General features: G+C 34.7%; 2 protein-coding genes across 2 annotated transcripts; one reads left to right on the top strand and one right to left on the bottom strand.

Annotated features, from left to right (window-relative positions):
* Positions 1 to 5,581: 5,581 nt before the first annotated feature.
* Positions 5,582 to 7,479, top strand: LOC128552079 (uncharacterized). Its single transcript, XM_053533081.1, has 2 exons — positions 5,582 to 5,795; positions 6,771 to 7,479. The coding sequence occupies exons 1-2, from the start codon at positions 5,669 to 5,671 to the stop codon at positions 7,373 to 7,375; spliced, it is 732 nt and encodes a 243-aa protein (XP_053389056.1). The 5' UTR covers positions 5,582 to 5,668; the 3' UTR covers positions 7,376 to 7,479.
* On the bottom strand, positions 7,464 to 9,834 carry LOC128552081 (uncharacterized). The gene is made up of 2 exons (XM_053533083.1): positions 8,353 to 9,834; positions 7,464 to 7,475 (listed from the first exon to the last, which is right to left on the bottom strand). The coding sequence occupies exons 1-2, from the start codon at positions 9,832 to 9,834 to the stop codon at positions 7,464 to 7,466; spliced, it is 1,494 nt and encodes a 497-aa protein (XP_053389058.1).
* Between the last annotated feature and the right edge of the window lie 7,193 nt (positions 9,835 to 17,027).

The following is a 17,027-nucleotide window of genomic DNA, read 5'->3' as shown; positions in this document are numbered from 1 at the left end:
GATCTGTCCGGATGAGTTACGTGTCAATGGAATGGGTGGAACTGTTGCCTGCAAGAGTGCATGCCTAAAATGGAACTGCGCCAAGTACTGTTGCACCGGAGCACACAATACGCCCAGTACTTGTCCACCATTTAACTACTCAATTATCTTCAAAGAGGCATGTCTGGACGCTTACAGTTACGCCAATGGTGACCAGTCTAGTACTTTCACATGCGATGGATGGGGTGCTGGTCAAACTAGATACAATAAACGAATGATAACGTTGCCTTGGTTTTATTGTTTCTCAGAATTTGATAACAAGAGTGAAATAAAACATGATCATTTATAAAAGTGTACTTGAATATGCGCTGGACTTAAGAAAACAGAAAGACTAATCGTACCCTATAATAGTTTGCGAAATTTAGGTAAAGATGATATACCATCGCAGTGTTTTCCCGAAGAATCTGATGAAAAGCGGAGTGAAGACCTATGGTCTAACATTAATATCAATAATTCAAATCGCACAGAAGATCTTTAAATTATTATATACTTTCTAATGAGATATAGAGAAAAAATGAGAAGTAAGAATACAGAGAATAATATTATGCTGAATTGAATTACATTCATGCTGAATATTTCATTATATTTTTTCACTGCAGTGAAACATGGTTCTATATGTTCACTGCACTTCGTACTTGAAACACACAATATTTACAGTCCAAGTGTGTATTCTATTGTTAAACTGTATACAAAAAATACATTCCAAATTTCAAGATGACTGTTAACATTAGATGTATCCTAGCTCTTTGTATATGCCACGGATTTCTTATTTTAAAATTTCTCAAGCTATTATTAGCAAAAACTCCAATACAGTGTTACTCCCCCTTATCGGTAAGGTAGACACTGTCATCACATATGAATTGGGCTGAATTTCAGCCGTTTTTAGCTCACATGTCACAAAGTGACAGTGTGAGCTTTTGTGATCGCGCAGCGTCCGTCGTCCATCGTCCGTGCGTGCGTCCGTGCGTAAACTTTTGCTTGTGACCTCTCTAGAGGTCACATTTTTCATGGGATCTTTATGAAAGTTGGTCAGAATGTTCATCTTGATGATATCTAGGTCAAGTTCGAAACTGGGTTACGTGCGGTCAAAAACTAGGTCAGTAGGTCTAAAAATAGAAAAACCTTCTGACCTCTCTAGAGACCATATTTTTCATAAGATTTTCATGAAAATTGGTCAGAATGTTCTCCTTGATGATATCTAGGTCAAGTTTGAAACTGGGTTACGTGCCTTTAAAAACTAGGTCAGTAGGTCAGATAATAGAAAAACCTTCTGACCTCTCTAGAGGCCATATTTTTCATGGGATCTATATGAAAGTTGGTCTGAATGTTTATCTTGATGATATCTAGATCAAGTTCGAAACTGGGTCAGCTGCGATCAAAAACTAGGTCAGTAGGTCTAAAAATAGAAAAACCTTGTGACCTCTCTAGAGGTCATACTTTTGAATGGATCTTCATGAAAATTGGTCAGAATGTTCACTATGATGATATCTAGGTCAAGTTCGAAACTGGGTCACGTGCGGTCAATAACTAGGTCAGTAGGTCAAATAATATAAAAACGTTATGACCTCTCTAGAGGCCATATTTTTCATGGGATCTGTATGAAGTTTGGTTTGAATGTTCATCTTGATGATATCTAGGTCAAGTTCGAAACTGGATCAACTATGGTTAAAAACTAGGTCAGTGGGTCTAAAAATAGAAAAACCTTGTGACCTCTCTAGAGGCCATATTTTTCATAAGATCTTCATGAAAATTGGTCAGAATGTTCACCTTGATGATATCTAGGTCCTATTCGAAACTGGGTTATGTGCCTTCAAAAATTAGGTCAGTAGGTCAAATAATAGAAAAACATTGTGACCTCTCTAGAGGCCATATTTTTCATGGGATCTGTATGAAAGTTGGTCTGAATGTTCATCTTGATGATATCTAGGTCAGTTTTGAAACTGGGTCAGCTGCGGTCAAAAACTAGGTCATTAGGTCTTGAAATAGAAAAACCTTGTGACCTCTTTAGAGGCCATACTTTTGAATGGATCTTCATGAAAATTGGTCAGAATGTTCATCTTGATGATATCTAGGTCAACTTTGAAACTGGGTCACGTGCCTTCAATAACTAGGTCAGTAGGTCAAATAATGAAAAAACCTTGTGACCTCTCTAGAGGCCATATTTTTCATGGGATCTGTATGAAAGTTGGTCTGAATGTTCATCTTGATGATATCTAGGTCAGGTTCAAAACTGGGTCACATGAGCTCAAAAACTAGGTCACTATGTCAAATAATAAAAACGACGTCATACTCAGTTCAAAACTGGGTCATGTTGGGACAGGTGAGCGATTCAGGACCATCATGGTCCTCTTGTTTATGCTCCCCGAAGGGCGAGCATACAGTTGACGCTTTGTCCGTCCTTCCGTCCGTCTGTCCGTCCGTCCTTCACACTGTTATCCGAAGTGTAACTTGAAAAATATTAATGGCATTTGGTTGAAACTTTCCTATGCCCTTTCCAACGAGACCTTTTATTTTAAAATACTCGTTCTTTCTCTATGTCAAATTACTTTTATTTTAAATTACTCGTTTGTAAACAGTGTCAAATTAAACATTGCCCATTTGAGCCCGGGTACGTTTTCCAAAATAAAAGGGATTTTTGTACATAAAGGTCATTTATATTCGATGGTTTATTAGATCTTAATGATTATACATTCTAACATTGTGTTAATAACATTAGCATTCCTGCTGCCGTTCTGTGATCTATCTTTCATTCAGGCCTTATTATAATTTGTTTTACTGCAGGCCGAATTCATTCATTCACAAGAAAGTCGCAGGCATCAAAGCTGTTCTCGTTTAGCTGTTCCTATGCCCTTTCTAACGAGACCTTTTATTTTAAATTGCACGTTTGCACTCGAAAACAGAGTCAAACTAAACATAGCGTATTTTGGCCCGGCTACCTGATCCAATTAAAAGAGATTGGTGTACGTTAAAGGCATTTATATTCAATGTTTTTTTTATAGATCTAAATGATTATACATTCTAACATTGTGCTAATTAAAAATACTGGCATTTCTACTGCTTCTTACGGCCTTTCTATCATTTAGGCCTTATTATAATTTGTTTTACAGGAGGCCGAATTCAATCATTTACATGAAAATCATTATACTCCTGAGACTCGCCTGGCTTTTTTTCCTTTGCTAAGAGCCAAGTCAAAGATGTCCCCGTTTATCTGTTTCTTTGTCCTTTCCAACGAGACCTTTTATTTTAAAGAGTTAGACCCATAATAGAGTACCTCCTTTTTGAAGAGTATTCAATTCCTACCATAAACCTACTTTGACTGCTATTTGCAGGGGGGCGTAGGTTCAAGCCCCACAGACACCAATTTTTTTCCCTTATTTTCCTTTTTTCTAGTAAGTTTTTACTTCTTTCAAGACTTATTATTGATGTGTTGTACAAAAGTGGAAAAATTTCATTTGATAAGCTATTTCTTGTTGTTCAAAATGAATTTACCGCTGAAACAGAAGGGGTAGAATTAGACATCTTTAAAAGTACTGAGTTACATGCGGTAGAAGTTCTCTATTTTGCTTTCACTCTTTAGATTACATATTGTGGAAGAAATGTAGTAGGTTTTACTTCTGCTCCAGCGTTTTTTTTGAACGAAGTGAGCAAAATTCAAAACAGACCCGCAGCATTCGACATTAATTTTTCAAGTTTGTCTCATTAAATCCGTTTATTTGAGGCACGCTAGAAAAAATGATACTGATATCTTTATTTTGTGTTTTATAATTGGTTACCAATAGTTTGATGTTTCTTTTATCAAAATTAATGATATATTGAATTCTCTGCAAACGTTTTGGATAGTGGCGATCACTTTGAAATTTGTCTCTACTTGAGCTTGAGGAAATACCATAAATTATACAAAATTTATAAAAACGACACGGTAAAAGTTGTTTGAAAATTGCAACACAGTGCGAAACACGGTCAACTTTAAGAATATTCCAAGCAATGGTTTATCAATTTTGTTTATAGATCTTAATGATTATACATTCTAACATTGTGTTAATAATTTTGGCATTTCTGCTACCTCACTGTGGTCTTTCTTTCATTCAGGCCTTGTTATAATTTGTTTACATTTAAAAACATACCAGATGTAGCCAACACTGTGATAAAACTTGTACGTCAACGGTACAAGGTCTACAGAAAAGTAACACTGCAAACCTAAAAAAAAAACGATTTAGAAAGCCTGCCGAAGTGGCACCTATACTACTTTACAGATATTTTTTGAAGACAGCATTTAGAATATGCCTTCGTGACAATGTCTCCTACTAATGAAGGATGTTATTGCTTTATAAAAAAGCAGATCAGTGCCAAAACATTGACTAAAGGACTAAAACATATGTACAGCCACTGTTTATAGCAAATTCTCAACCTGTAGAGAATCGTCTTCAAGAGGTTCTAAAATGGTAAAAATACGATGTGAAAAAAACCTTTTCCTGGGTTATAAGTTTTTCATATTTTTAAGCCTTTTCTAAGGGATTTTACGGTGCCCCTAAAGTGACATGTTACGCACTTTTTTTCCACTTAGGTAATGTGAGACTTTTTTTTTTATTTCGTTTAAACGAAATCATTTCGTTTTAACGAAATAACTATTTCGTTTAAACGAAATCATTTCGTTTAAACGAAATAACTATTTCGTTTAAACGAAATAACTATTTCGTTTAAACGAAATAACTAATTCGTTTAAACGAAATGATTTCGTTTAAACGAAATAGTTATTTCGTTTAAACGAAATGATTTCGTTTAAATGAAATAAAAAAAAGTCTCACATTACCTAAGTGGAAAAAAAGTGTGTAACATGTCACTTTAGGAGTACCGGAGATTTTCATAATAATAAGATTCTTAAATACTACTTAATTCAAGTAAAGGCTCCGATGATGTGTACGCAAGTCATCTTGATGGATCCGGGAAAATTTTGTTTTCTAGAACGTATGTAGGGCAAACTTGAAGCATTTCCACAACAGATTTGAGCAAATTTTAACTATCAAAAACCTAAAAAGTTTAGAAAATTTATTTCTAAGATGTTGACTGAAAAGACAAAGAACACGAAACCGTATCCCCATCCCTGTTTAAACTGTATTTTAAGACCTTTTCTGTTTTCGATGTTTTAGGACCGAGTGTACGCAGCTGCATATTTTGCGTACAGGTAGCTATGCCACTGTTAGCGCACAAAATTTAGATGTTAAACTATTGACGGGTCAATACATGTATCACACACTATGGACCAGCGACTTACACAAGGAGTCATGTAATAAAAAAACGCTTCTGCGTAGCGCATTATTTGTTATTGTTGATAAATTGCGAATAAGTCAGATTTTCAAGAAATATGTATTTGTTATTAAAGAAACGCCTACGAGTAATTGTTATGCTTACTAGGAAAACGTAATTAGCCACGCAAGAAGCCGGATTTTGGTATAAAACAACAGTGACGAATGCTATTTTTATCTTGATCCGTCCCGGTTGTCCGGTTGTATTTGTCTATATAAATGCCGTAACTTTCAGTGGTACAACATGCAGTATATCATAAAAATTAATTGTAGTTAAACTTATATTGAAATTATTTAAAATTATTATCAATATTAATTTACGTAAGATGTTCCGTAGCTGTGTTTTGCTAATATTGATTCTAGGAGCGTGTGTGGCTCACAAGTTCTACATTCATAACAGATGCTCACACACAGTATATGTTGGACTTCTTGGGAACCATAAGCTCGACCAAGGTAAGATTAAGGAGATGCACCTCTTGAAGCGTGTCAGTTTTTTGTAAATTTAAAAGTACTTTCATTCGTTACAAATTGAAAATAAAAAGGAAGCACCAGGTCCAAAATTCACGCAAAAAATAAGTAATTAATTTAAAATCGCGCATTGCTTAAGTTATTGTTATTTAATGTTGATTTTTCTATAACAATGTATCTATAGCTAAATTATACTATGGTTCGTAGTATTTGTCTGCAGTACTTCTTTCAGTCACACAAATATGATATTTCTATTTAAGCACGTTATAACGAACTTCAGTATTTGCTTAAGTATATTTCTTATTTCTATACTTCGTTTTCTGTAAAATTCAGAATTGTTGTGTTTTGATCTATGAAATTGTCATATACAGTTGTGATATAGATGAAAAAAGTCAACACAGAAGTCGTCTAAAGGGCAAAACAAGCATTTGAAATAACAGATTTAACTAAGCAATTACTTAAGTATTTTTCTGAAATTGGGCTGGAGAATCGATGGGTGTAATAGTTATTCATGAAAACACTTGTACGATACCGGAAACAAACACTTTTTAGGCCTTATCAGACAGACTGATATTACAACATGTGTACCTGTATACCTACACATATTTCTGTAACTTTTTATATGATATTAAATTGTTTCAAATTAGACTTTTCGTTTTGAAGTTTTGAATATTTATTACATATTCTACATATTTCTGTTTTCTATTGTCCATACACATTATTCTGTAGTTATTTCTATTTGATATTAAATTGTTTCAAATAAGACTTTTCTTTTTGAAGTTTTGAATATTCACCGCATTGTCAATAGGTCGTGATGAACCACCTACTTAAAAGGAGATTCTCGGCCGTTCCCGTCATACTCCGGTAAAGCAGCACAGATGGGTAGTGATTGCTTCTTATTGCCTTACCTTTATTCCAGTATGACAGTGACTATGTCAGACTTTTTATTCTGAATTTCAGGTGGATTCGAGTTGCCTTCTGGACAGAGTCATACAACTCACGTTCCCAACAAATGGTCAGGCCGTGTTTGGGGTAGAACCCGCTGCGGCAATGGTAGATGCGAGACCGGGGACTGCGGTGGAGGAAGGATCCAATGCAACGGAGCGGGCGGGGTCGCTCCCGCTACGCTTGCTGAGATAACGTTTGATGCAGGCAGCAGAAGAAATCAGGACTTCTACGACATCAGTCTTGTTGATGGCTTCAATCTGCAAATGTCCATGGAACCACGATCTGGTACCTATAATAATCATTCAAGTCGAAAATACTACTGCAAGAGAGCTGGTTGTGGTACGGATGTTAACCAGATATGTCCGGATGAGTTACGTGTCTATGGAACGGGTGGAACTGTTGCCTGCAAGAGCGCATGCCTGAAATGGAATAGTGCCAATTACTGTTGTACCGGAGCACATAACAAGCCTAGTACTTGTCCGCCATCTTACTTCTCAAAGATCTTTAAAAGAGCATGCCCCTACGCTTACAGTTACGCCTATGATGACCAGTCCAGTACTTTCACATGCGACGGATGGGGTGCTGGGCAAACTGCATACGATATAACATTTTGCTGAAACGAACTTTCGCATTGGTTTGATTGTATAGGTCATAAATTAATAACGAGTGTGAAATAAAACATGAGCATTTATTAAAATTTATTTATTACGTACTTGACTAAAGAAAACAGAAATATCATTGTACCCCTTAGCTATAGTAGTTTGTGTATTGGTAAACATGCGATCATAGTGTTTTCCCTGAGAATTTAATTTCAAGTAAGGGACAAAAAGCGGAGTATTGTATTTCCATGAAGACTGCCATTGATTCCTTTATTGGCTAACGTTAGTATCGAATAAGAAAAATCAACAACAACACGTGTAGCGTTTGTTCATAGATAATTATTAACTTCCAACGTTTCGGCGTTAAGCCTTCCTCAGGGAAGAATAACAATAAAAACAACGGACGTGACGTCGTTAAACAACGTCGCGTAAAAAGGCGGTAAAATGTATACAAAGTTTAGATCTACATTATTTACAATGTTAAATAAATTAAAAATAACGTTCCTTTAAACGGATTTAACAAACATACCGAGTAAATTGTCGAATAGTGTTTATACAAAATTTCCTATACTTATGTATATAAAAAACAGAAATAGGAAAAAACAACGATATACCGGTACTCGGCATTACATATCTATATATGTATATCAATACAATTAGTTGATTGGTCAATTAATATCAAATAAAACTTTAGAATTTAAACCATCTGGACAGAGCGTTTTCAGTTTATGTATCCACACTGTTTCTTTGCAAAGACGATCAATGTCATTTCTTACAACATCAATAGGCATAAAAGAAAAGTCCTTTAAGCAATGATCTCGTAAATTGAAATGTGATGCAACCATTGAGGAAAAAGTAGGGTCAGTAAAACTATTAATATCAAATCGGTGACTGTTCATGCGTTTTGATACAGGTTGCTTAGTTTGTCCCACATACTGTTTGTCACATTTTTTGCAAGTAATCAAATAAATTACACAGTTACTTTTACAGTTTACGTTATGATGTAAACTGTATGCTTGACCAGTCATTTGACTGGTAAATTCTGAACCTGTTTCGATGTTGGTACAATGCGAACATCGGCTACCATTACATCTCTGTGAGAGATAAAGTTTATCACTTTGCTTATTGAACTCTGAACTTATCAAATAGTCTTGTAAATTTTTCGGACGTCTATAGGCAACAACAGGTTTACAGTTCTCATAAACGGATTTAGTTGTAAAGCTTTTTGATAGGTTGAATATACTCCAGTATTTATTAATAGTGTTACCAATACGTGGAAGCGCTGGATCATACACAATAGTAAAAGGAATTACACTATTTTTGTCCCCAACTTGAGTCTGTAAAGCTTCTTGCTGAGATATATTGACTACTTTTTGGAAGGCACGGTCTAACACATCATGTGGGTAACCTCTGTCAACGAAGAATTCACGAAGCTGTGATAATGAATGTTTGAACTTGTCATCATCTGATATTATACGTCTATAGCGTTTTGCTTGACTATACGGAATACCGTTCTTACATTGTTTGGGATGACATGATGTATAGTCCAGGTACTGGTGGTTATTAGTTTCTTTCACATATAAGTTAGTTTCGACACATAAATTCTCTCCCATGGATATATTTACATCTAGAAACGAGAGCGAATCTTGTGAAATAGTATGCGTAAACTTTATGTCAGGATGAAAACTGTTTAACTCTCTGATGAAAAGTTCTAGTTCTTCCAAGGAATGATCCCACACCATAAAAATATCATCCAGGAAACGCAGCCAAAGTGTCGGTTGTAGATCTCGATTTCTAAGGAAGTCTTGTTCAAATTTTCCCATAAATAACGATGCGTATGATGGTGCCATTGAGCTGCCCATCGCAGTACCCATTTTTTGGAGATAAAAATCTTCATCAAATTTGAAATAATTATTTTGCAGAACAAGTTTAATGAGTTTTGCGACATCGTCACTTTTCAATCTTCCATGGCAATGCTCGTCCAAAAAATATTTACATGCGTCTATTCCGTCGCTGTGCGGTATGTTTGTGTATAGAGAAGAAACATCTAGTGTCACTAAATAAGTAGCCTTACTTTTGAATTTGAAACTTTTAATCTTTTCAATAAAGTCAGTTGTGTCTTTAATATAAGACGGTAAGTTTATCATGTGCGGTTTGAGTATATAATCAAGATATTTTGAAATGTTCTCCGTGGGCGAGCTGCATGCCGACACAATGGGTCGACCAGGATAATTTAGCGGTAGATTGCTGTCGGGAGTCTTATGTATTTTCGGCAGCACGTAAAATACCGGAGTTCTAACAGACTCTGGAAACATGTCAAATTCCTTAGTTACATTACTATTTGTCTCTTCTATACTTTCAATACATGTAGATATATTCTTAAGAACATTATCTTTAGGATCTTGTTTAAGTTTTTCATAATATTTACCATCACTAAGTTGCCTCAGAATCTCTTTCTTGTAATCCTCCGTGTTCATTATAACAATTGTATTAGATTTGTCAGCTTTCTTGATAACAATCGATTCATCTTGAGATAATTTTCTGAGCGAATCTAGTTCAGTTTTTGAAATATTACTATATCGTCTTTTCTTGTTACAATTCTGTAATATTTCTTCAGTAACAGCTGTTATATAAAAGTCTAAGTACATATCGCGACCAGCTGGAGGAGTAACAGATGACTGAGATTTATTGTAGAATGGAAGACCATGATAATTATCTGTATCTGCATTGTTATCATCGCTCTCGCATTCGCTGTCATTTATTATTTTTGAAGCAAAATATTCCTTTAGACGAAGCCTGCGATTGAATTTAAAAATGTTTTCTGCTAATTTAAGCTTATCATGCGAGTTAGTTTTCGGGCAAAATTTTAACCCCTTACCTAGAAGTATGTAGTCATCGTCTGTAAGTTTTTTACTCGATAAGTTTAATACTGTCTCCTTTCCTTTCCGTATTTTCTGTAACCGCCGTTTCGTTTTTCTCCAGGATTTTTTGTCCGGGGCCCGGATGAAGCGCCTTTGTCGTTTTCTGCCGTGTCGGCCCTTCCCTCCAGCAGTGCTGCCACACTCGTAACTGCCTTCACTAGGTTCTGCACTGTCTCCTGTAGTGTTGTCCCGGTCTTCACGTCCTCCTGCAGTGTTGCCCCGGTTTTCACGGCCTCTGCGTAGGTTTTCTGTGGGCCCGGGGTTTTCATGTTTTTTGACATTTGATGAGTAGATTCATCATTAGCTTTCGAAATCTGCTTGCTAGTTCTTCTGCCGAAAGTATTTTTGTTGGTTTTGGTTGATTTTGTTTCGGTCTTCTTTCCATTGCGTCTCCGTTTTGATGTGTTATTAGATTGTGGTTCAACACGAATCTCATCTTTATCGTTATTAGACGTGCGATTTTTGTTTCTATTGTCAATCAAATGAGACAGCTTCTTTTCATGTTGACTGACGATAACGTCTTTTTTCTGTTCTATCCGGTGGTGGATTTTTTCATCAACGTTAAAAAGTTTATCATCGCTCATCTTATTTTTTAACTCACTTCTCAGAGTTTCCATCTGCCTGCCAATCTCCTGAGCTCGCTGCTGTTGACAGTCACGTACCCTGTCACAAATTTCTCCGCTTACCTTCACCAAGAGGCTGTTAATTGCTTCTTGAAGCTCGGCACTACATCTATCGTTTCCCACATTCACTTTCAGCTTCAGGCGTAGACCTTTAGGTATGACATTCTCCGCCCTGCAGTTTTCCAAAAAACGTGCGTGTAAAACGCTCTTCATTTGCTTTTCCGCCAGTTGTTCTATCTGTTGTACACGTGGATCTCCAGATGCCATGTTGTTGTATGTAGAAAGTTATTAACAAATAAGAAAAATCAACAACAACACGTGTAGCGTTTGTTCATAGATAATTATTAACTTCCAACGTTTCGGCGTTAAGCCTTCCTCAGGGAAGAATAACAATAAAAACAACGGACGTGACGTCGTTAAACAACGTCGCGTAAAAAGGCGGTAAAATGTATACAAAGTTTAGATCTACATTATTTACAATGTTAAATAAATTAAAAATAACGTTCCTTTAAACGGATTTAACAAACATACCGAGTAAATTGTCGGATAGTGTTTATACAAAATTTCCTATACTTATGTATATAAAAAACAGAAATATAAAAAAAACAACGATATACTCGGCATTACATATCTATATATGTATATCAATACAATTAGTTGATTGGTCAATTAATATCAAATAAAACTTTAGAATTTAAACCATCTGGACAGAGCGTTTTCAGTTTATGTATCCACACTGTTTCTTTGCAAAGACGATCAATGTCATTTCTTACAACATCAATAGGCATAAAAGAAAAGTCCTTTAAGCAATGATCTCGTAAACTGAAATGTGATGCAACCATTGAGGAAAAAGTAGGGTCAGTAAAACTATTAATATCAAATCGGTGACTGTTCATGCGTTTTGATACAGGTTGCTTAGTTTGTCCCACATACTGTTTGTCACATTTTTTGCAAGTAATCAAATAAATTACACAGTTACTTTTACAGTTTACGTTATGATGTAAACTGTATGCTTGACCAGTCATTTGACTGGTAAATTCTGAACCTGTTTCGATGTTGGTACAATGCGAACATCGGCTACCATTACATCTCTGTGAGAGATAAAGTTTATCACTTTGCTTATTGAACTCTGAACTTATCAAATAGTCTTGTAAATTTTTCGGACGTCTATAGGCAACAACAGGTTTACAGTTATCATAAACGGATTTAGTTGTTGTTTTTTTTTTTTTTTTTTTTTTTTCTAACGTTAGTATCAATCATTCAAATTGTATAGAAAGCATATTATTATACATGTATACTGTCTAATGAAATATCGAGAAATATTGATGAGGTACAATGAATACAGAGAACATAATATAAAAAAATATTATGTTGAATATTTCCATTGTATTTATTTTTCACTGCAGTGAAACATATGTTCTATATATTCACTGCAGTTGCTGAAAACACAATATTTATCGTCCAAGTTTGTTTTTCTATTATGAAACTGTATACAAGAAAAACCAAAAAACAACTGCATTCCAAATTTCAAGGTGACTATAAGCTGTATTCTAGCTTTTTATACATGTCACAGATTTCTTATCAAAATTTCTCAAGCACTTACTAGAACAAACTTCAACACAGTGTTACTTCCCTTTATTGGTAAAGCAGATACTGCAATCACATGGAGATGGTACCTTTAAACTTCAAATTCGACTTTCCATTTTTTTAAAATGTGAAATGATAGCTTAGTGCACCAATTTACTAAATATGTATATATCTTTCTTCATCTTATAAAAACAGAAACTGATAACCATCTGAAGCCAAAAGGAAAACACCCGTATTGAGATTTCACCAATTTTAGCCGATATCGAAATTGTCCATAGGTAAATATATTCAAAAAGAAAACAGTGCATGTTTTGTCTTCTTTCAAAACTATGAAATAGGATATATTAAAATTTCTTATTCAAAATCCAAGACAAGCCAAGACGGGGATGATAGTCAAACTGCATATACGATATAACATTTTGTTGAAACGACAGATAACGTTTGCCTTTTTATTGTATATTTCAGAGGTTTTGTCTATAAAACAAGAGTGATATAAAATATGAATACTTAATACTCTCACTACTACTAATAGGGAATCGATCTTACCGATTTTCGTCGCGAAGATGTGATGAGAAAATGTGTCCTTCCGGCACGTGCACAGAGCGTCTGACTTCGGATTTTTTTTTGGAAGAATACGCTTTTTCCTTGTGCATAATAAGCGTCCACATAGCTTGTCCGAACCGCAACGTCTTGCACATCAGTACAAATATGGGCAGTGCTCTTTTTATTCCAGAATCTACCTTTAAAATGATACGGAATCGATGCTGTCATTAGACAGTTCTTTTCAAATCATATGGGATGAGCTGAAGTGGGATCGATTCCCGGTTGAGGCAATGCCCTATTTCATATTATTACTGTACATTGGGTAATTTGCGCGTCATTTATAGCATGTGTTTTAACAACTGGCTATAGCTCTAAATCAACTACCAAGTTTCAACCTCGCGTTGTCTGAGTTTTCCTTCTATTTCTATGTGACCGCATCACACAAATATTCTCGACGTGTAAAAGTAGTCCCATATTTATTTTTTATAAGCTTGGTATTGTGTGAGCAATTGAGGACTACTGTTTTAAACAACAAAAACAAGCAGCAGTGGATATCAGAATAATTATGAGCTTTATATTCACATTTCGCTCCTCTCTAGGGTTCGGTTTAGGGTTTAGGGTTAGGGTTAGAGTTGAAATTGGCCACACCCTATTGCAAACTTAGTTTTACATAGAGTTGAATAGGGAAAATCTTTAACAATTTTCTTGTCTTGAACCACAATGCTCAGAGCTTAGAGTTTGGCATGTAGCATTGTCTAGAGAACCTACATTGTATAAATCATGACCGGTCTATGCACAATGAAATGGTGATCCTTCAGGTGTATGGGTTGAAATATCATTCGATAAGCACTGGCTATCAGTACTTTCAGGGCTTTGATTATTTCACGTTTTAATAGGCAAAAAACATACTTAATTTTGGACTCGTTTGTTTACAAAAATTGACCGGACATGAAAGAGAATGACATCCGAACACAGCAGAAACACGTAGTCGCCAAAACAGATTTACATCAATTTTTAAATAAATCAGGAGCTGTTTTGTAGTGTAGATAAAAGCCTTTATCTGGTGAACTGGTACTTTTTTATCTGGTGAACTGGTACTTTTTCTTCGAAATGGAAACCTACTGATGGGCATAGACTATCTTTAAAAATGTTGTAATAAGATATATTGATTTATTTACATTCAGTTTGGCTAAATATATAAACTGTGTATATAGAGCTGTATTAACAGTAAAATGTCTTAAATTAACAGCAAATTAACAGCAAATTAACAGCTATTTGTCACGAAAATTTGTTTTAGTCTTTTTAGTGGCATCACTCTGCGTGTGCTTATGAATTTATTATTGCGCAGTATTTTAAATTTTGTAGACAATACTGTGTATACATACAAGTTATTCTATGTTTACAGTAGTTGTCAATATTTTCGAATATGCTCGTAATATCTGTAAATCTTTTATAGGCCAGGTCTTTTTTTCTAAACGAAATAGTGTGTGGTAACGCATCTTTTCTTCACATTCACAGAGCAATTACACATTGTGAGATTTTGATATATTATGCAAATCATCTAACTTTCAAATGTAATTAAAGAAATAAAAAAACAGGATTCTTCTGGATAAAATACTAGTATATGCACTTATTGCAGTGACAAATCAAGATTTTGCGTACATTTTTTTATCAACAGCTAAGTATATAAAAAATATTTACAATGTATATCACAGGTGTTTGAAGCTCAATCAATAAAAGTTAGTTCTCTTAAAGAGATAGTATATTAGGTGGGTGAGATATGGTAATGTAAATATTTATTGATAGAGCTTCAAGCGCATGTGGTATATCTAAGCCACACTACTTACTAAATTAATACATGAACTTTTTGTAATTTATATATTTAAACGTAAAAGTGGAACAAACTTGCAAAAACCTTTGCGACCAGTGTAGATCATCAGTGCAGTTTGGTTAAGATCTGCACTGTTCGCTACTAGTCAGTATTTTTTGGTAAGCACCCATTTAACAGTTAATGGCACTGTCCAAATTGAAAGATAGACAAGTTCATTATAGAAATTTAGCAAGGTAAGGGTTAACAACACCTTTAAAAGTCTCAGGTTTTTTTTTTTTTTTTTGGGGGGGGGGGGGGGGTTGTTTTTGGCTGCTGATACAAGTAAGCAGACAGCAATATATCAAAAGAAAGCATAATCGATTTCAATCACTATTTGATTCATGCCCTGCTTCAAAAAAGGTTCGCATTGAAGATTCAATATAGACACTGTGTTGTCGATAAGCTATCGGTGAGATCTACCTCAAAGAATAATTCTCACTTGCAGGGCATTTTGTATTGCCAGCATCTGTTAATTTTGTTGGTGCCTATGAACTGTAATAAATTTAAATGGTATTTGTTAACCTTAGACTGTACAGCAATAAATCATTTGCAATAAGTGTTATATTACCTTTTACAGAGGAGGTAATTATGATCGACAACCGATAATGCTTCTAGTGTTTTATGATACTGTTCAAATTATCTAATAAAATGAACTTAAAACAGTTGAACGCTTATTAAAAAGAGTTTATGCTTGGCTCAATAGCTTACATCACAGCTAAATCTGATTTACATGTTAATTATCAAGAATATAATTAAAATGTCATAAGACAAGACCTAGCTATGTGTTCTTAGAGGTTCAAAGAACGTTATGAAAAGAACTGAATAAATACTCTTTTGATAGGTTACAACATTTCTACTAACAAATACAACAATTACGCAGCAGGTGTGGAAGCGCTACCGTTACAAGCACTTGCTACGAGTGGTAATAAAATTCTTTTTTTTTCTGCATTTATTAAAAGCTTTTCATTGGATCAGATCGATTGATTTGATAACCTACTGCTTTAATAATCATTAAACGTCGTGAAAACCAAGTACGATTTCCACTGCTATGACAGAGCACCGCTAAACCACCTATCTATATTCTTTGCAATGTCTTTTTTTTTTTACAAATAATACATTTATGAAACTGCTCACATGCTTAGCTCAATATACTTATAATAAATTACTCAACGAAATTGCAAAAATGATATATTTTGATTTGTTTTGCAACCACAAACATTTCTTAAAAAGTCACAAAAAAACAACAACACTAAACAACTAATATTGTCAAACGAATGAAGGAGAATGTTCATTTTTTGCCCCCAAAATAGCATAAAGACTGAAAGTCTCTAAACGGAGTAAAGAACATGTTTTCTTTCATCAAAACGTATTGTTTTATCAAACTGCACGGAATATTTTACTATCTATTGACTATCGAAGAAAATATCTGACGTTAATGAAAATACTTTTTATCATACTGGTATAGGAAACCTTCAGTTATGAATCAAATTTTTAAATAATTTTCAGTACGACCACAATGAAAACAAGAGCTGTCGGAGGACAGCAACGCTCGACTATTCAACAGCCTTGTCAATTGAATGAATACAAAAGTTGAAAAAGGGGCATAATTTTGTAAAATGCAAAGTAGAGGTATTGAACCTCTGTACTGCATGTCATATCATGACAGTGAACAAGTGTGTGAAGTTTCAATCCTTTCCAATTTGTGGATACTGAGATACCAGCTTACATACAAAAACTTAACAAAAAACTGCTAAGTCAAAGGGGCATAATTTTGTAAAAATGCCAAGTAGAGTTATGGGACCTTCACAGTGCATGTTAGATCATGACAGTGAACAAGTGTGTGAAGTTTCAATCCATTCCAATTAGTGGATACTGAGATATCAGATTACATACAAAAATTTAACCAAAAACTGCTAAGTCGAAAAAGGGGCATAATTTTGAAAAAAAAAGAGAGTAGAGTTATGGGACTTGCTTAGTGCATGTCAGATCATGATAGTGAACAAGTATGTGAAGTTTCAATCCATTCCCATTAGTAAGTACTGAGATAGCAGCTTACATACAAAACCTTAACCAAAAATTTCTAAGTCGAAAAAGGGGCATAATTTTGTAAAAAAGCAAAATAGAGT

This window comes from Mercenaria mercenaria, unplaced genomic scaffold, assembly GCF_021730395.1.
Source record: "Mercenaria mercenaria strain notata unplaced genomic scaffold, MADL_Memer_1 contig_2015, whole genome shotgun sequence".
Lineage (NCBI taxonomy): Eukaryota > Metazoa > Mollusca > Bivalvia > Venerida > Veneridae > Mercenaria > Mercenaria mercenaria.
This window is presented reverse-complemented; position numbering and strand designations above follow the sequence as displayed.